The sequence below is a fragment of the Trichechus manatus genome, unplaced genomic scaffold (genome assembly GCF_000243295.1).
Source record: "Trichechus manatus latirostris isolate Lorelei unplaced genomic scaffold, TriManLat1.0 scaffold00236, whole genome shotgun sequence".
Taxonomy (NCBI): domain Eukaryota; kingdom Metazoa; phylum Chordata; class Mammalia; order Sirenia; family Trichechidae; genus Trichechus; species Trichechus manatus.
This window is the reverse complement of record NW_004444172.1, coordinates 265,606-268,905: the sequence shown is the minus strand read 5'-3', so window position 1 is coordinate 268,905 and position 3,300 is coordinate 265,606. Positions and strand designations below refer to the sequence as shown.

The following is a 3,300-nucleotide window of genomic DNA, read 5'->3' as shown; positions in this document are numbered from 1 at the left end:
ATGGAGCTCATAGAAGGAAACTACACCTTGGTGACTGAGTTTATTCTATTAGGATTTCCAACTTGACCTGAACTGCAGATTGTCTTATTCCTCGTGTTTCTGATGTTGTATGGTATGATTCTAATGGGGAACATTGATTGGCTTGATGATGTTAATCAGAATAGATCCTCGTCTTCAAACTCCCATGTATTTTTTTCTTAACAACCTATCATTTGTAGACCTTTGTTATTCCTCAGTCATTGTTCCCAAAATGCTGGTCAATTTCCTCTCAGAGAACAAATCTATTTCCTATTATGGCTGTGCCCTGCAGTTCTACTTTTTCTGTACTTTTGCAGATCCAGAATCCTTTATCTTGGCTGCCATGGCCTATGATTGCTATGTGGCTATCTGTAACCCTTTGTTGTATAAAGTTGTGATGTCCCGGGGCATCCGTGTATGGCTAATTGTCTTGTCATATATTGGTGGCAACATGAGCTCCCTGGTTCATACATCCTTTGCCTTTATTCTGAAATACTGTGACAAAAATGTGATTAATCATTTTTTCTGTGACCTCCCTCCACTGCTTATGCTCTCTTGCACAGACACCTCCGTTAATGAGTGGCTCCGCTCCACATATGGCAGCTCCGTGGAAATCATCTGTTTCATCATCATCATTATTTCCTACTATTTCATTCTTCTCTCAGTCTTAAAGATTCACTCTTCCAGTGGGAGGAAGAAAACCTTCTCCATAAGTGCTTCTCACCTGACTTCAGTGGCCATCTATCAGGGGACTCCGCTGTTTATTTGCTCAAGGCCCAGCTCCCTGTATTCTCCCAACACTGATAAAATCATCTCAGTGTTCTACACCATTGTCATCCCAGTGCTAAATCCACTGATTTACAGTTTGAGAAACAAAGATGTAAAAGATGCAGCTAGGAAAGCCCTAAGATCAAAGACAGATTCCTCATGAGACATTGAGCTCCAGGGACTCATCCAATGCCCCAGTTGCAAACTCTAATTGGGGACCTGCAATCATTTTATGAGTACACACACAACTTCTCACACAAGGGATTTTACCAACCAGCCAAATGCATTTTCTTTTATACACAAATGCATTTCGTAACCATAATATGTAAAACTACATTTAAAAGTGTCACAGTCACTACTAAATGATAGTCAGATGAGTGTTTAAATATTTCTAGTTTTGGGTTTATACTAAAATGGGTTGCATCGGGCTATCTTAACAGATATAGTAAACACATTGTTGGTATGTGTGTATGTGTGTGTGGGTGCGTGTGTCTGTAGAATATCTCATATACAAGTGTAGATTACTGGATGACAAAAGGAACCAGATTGCTTCGGTTCATATGTTAACTCCACCCCACTAATAAAGAGCACTTTGAGCAAGCTACTTAATTTTTGCATGCCTCAATTTCCTTATATGTGAAATGGAGAGAATATAGTAACTACATCATTGATTGTTGAATGATAAAGTAAGTTAAGTGCTGAGAATAGTGCTTGGACCATTTTAAGCACTGAATAGATGTTAGTTATTGTATGTATATGTTTATGTAATATGCTCCCTTTAATTAAAAAAGCATATTATACAATGAGATAGTGAGAAGCAGGAATGCTAGGAAAGCAACAATAGAAAAATCAAATCCCAAATTTGTGAATTGCAGTTCAATCCCATGCAGATAACCTTCTATAGCTAATCTACTCCAAAGTAATTTGGGAACATTTTCTAAGTGGGAGTTGAAGAACACAGGTTAATAACAACGCAAAACATTTGGTTTTCCCTCTGTCTCTTACTCTTATATGCCAAAGTATTATTGAAAGTGTAAAACAGCCTTCTATAGCATCTCAGAAGTAGAATAAGCTACCTAATGTCTCACATAGTCCTATCTGCATCATCACAAAGAAGAAAACCCACAGACCACATAGAAGAACACTCAGAAAAGGTGTATTTGAAGACAGAATTTGGAGGATGTGCTCATTGGAAAATGTATTTCAGTAACTGACGTTTTTCTGTGTATAATTATTATTGCATAATAATAAATAATAATAAATTTCATAATCAGTGTTCTGAAAATGTCAACATTTAAAAGTATGTTTAAATCCATGCACTCTTTGTTGTAAAAGCCTACAAGATGCAGCCAAAGTCAATTATCAATTTTTGTCAATTACAATTTTCCTAGGAGATTTTCTGACCAACAGTGCTTCTCCTGAGCACTTCTGCTGCTTAGTTTGGAAGAGAACACACATACAGCTACAAAAGACATCCACCTACTTTAGTATTAAGTTTCAGATTTACTTAGCCAAAGTTATAGAGGATCATGACAGTCACACAGAGCAAGATTAGATGTAGTATATCTAGACATAGCTTTTCATTGTCCCCAATTATTAACATTTACAAGCATCGACTTGTGATAACATTTGTATTGGAAAGCATCAATCTGCATACAGAAATCTCATTTTTGCTATACCATTGTCTTTTCATACTTGAGAGTTACATCATCAAAGATTATATCTCTTATGGGAATATATAAATGTTTTCAATTAAGAGGTTGATTAAAAATAGAGGGTGTCAGTATTTTTTCAATGTCTTCATATAGAAGCACTCTATATAGATGAAATCTTCACTCAGAATATGAAGTCTGCTACCATCGTTTAGCTTCCCACATGGCTCACACACTACGTATTCTACCAAAACTAAAACCATACCAGTTGCTGTCAATTCCGACTCATGACAACCCCGTGTGTTTCAGAGTGGAACTGCACTACATAAGGTTTTCAGTGGTTGTGATCTTTTGGAAGTAGATTGCCAGTTCTTTTTTCAGAGGCACCTGGGTGAACTCAAACCTCCAGCCTTTCAGTTAGCAGGAGAGCATGTTAATCTTTTGCACCACCCAGGGATGTGTTGGTGAAGAAAACAGCATTTAAAACTATTATTGATACAAATATTCATAGCAGCTATATTCATAACAGCCAAAAAGTGTAAACAACCCAGCTGTCCATTCAGTGATGGATGGGTAAACAAAATACAGTATACAATGGGATACTATTCAGCCATGAAAAAGAATGTAGTATTGATACACACTACAATATGAACGCACATTGAAAATAGTGTGCTAAGAAGCCCAACACAAAAAGCCACATATTGTATGAATCTAGTTTTATGAAATGTCCAGAATAGACAAATACATAGATTCACCAAGTAGATTATGGTTTCCCGGATCTGGGGGAGTGGAGAAAGAACAATGCTAATGGGTACAGGTTGTTATGTGGGATGATGAAAAATGTTCTGGACTTAGATGTTGT

At 36.9% G+C, this 3,300-nt stretch overlaps 1 protein-coding gene across 1 annotated transcript; it reads left to right on the top strand.

The window, feature by feature from the left end:
* Nucleotides 1–949, top strand: LOC101351023 (olfactory receptor-like protein OLF1). The gene is given in 2 exon segments (XM_012559364.1): nt 1–135; nt 137–949. Coding segments are annotated over 2 exon segments (948 nt in total).
* The last annotated feature ends 2,351 nt before the right edge of the window (nt 950–3,300 follow it).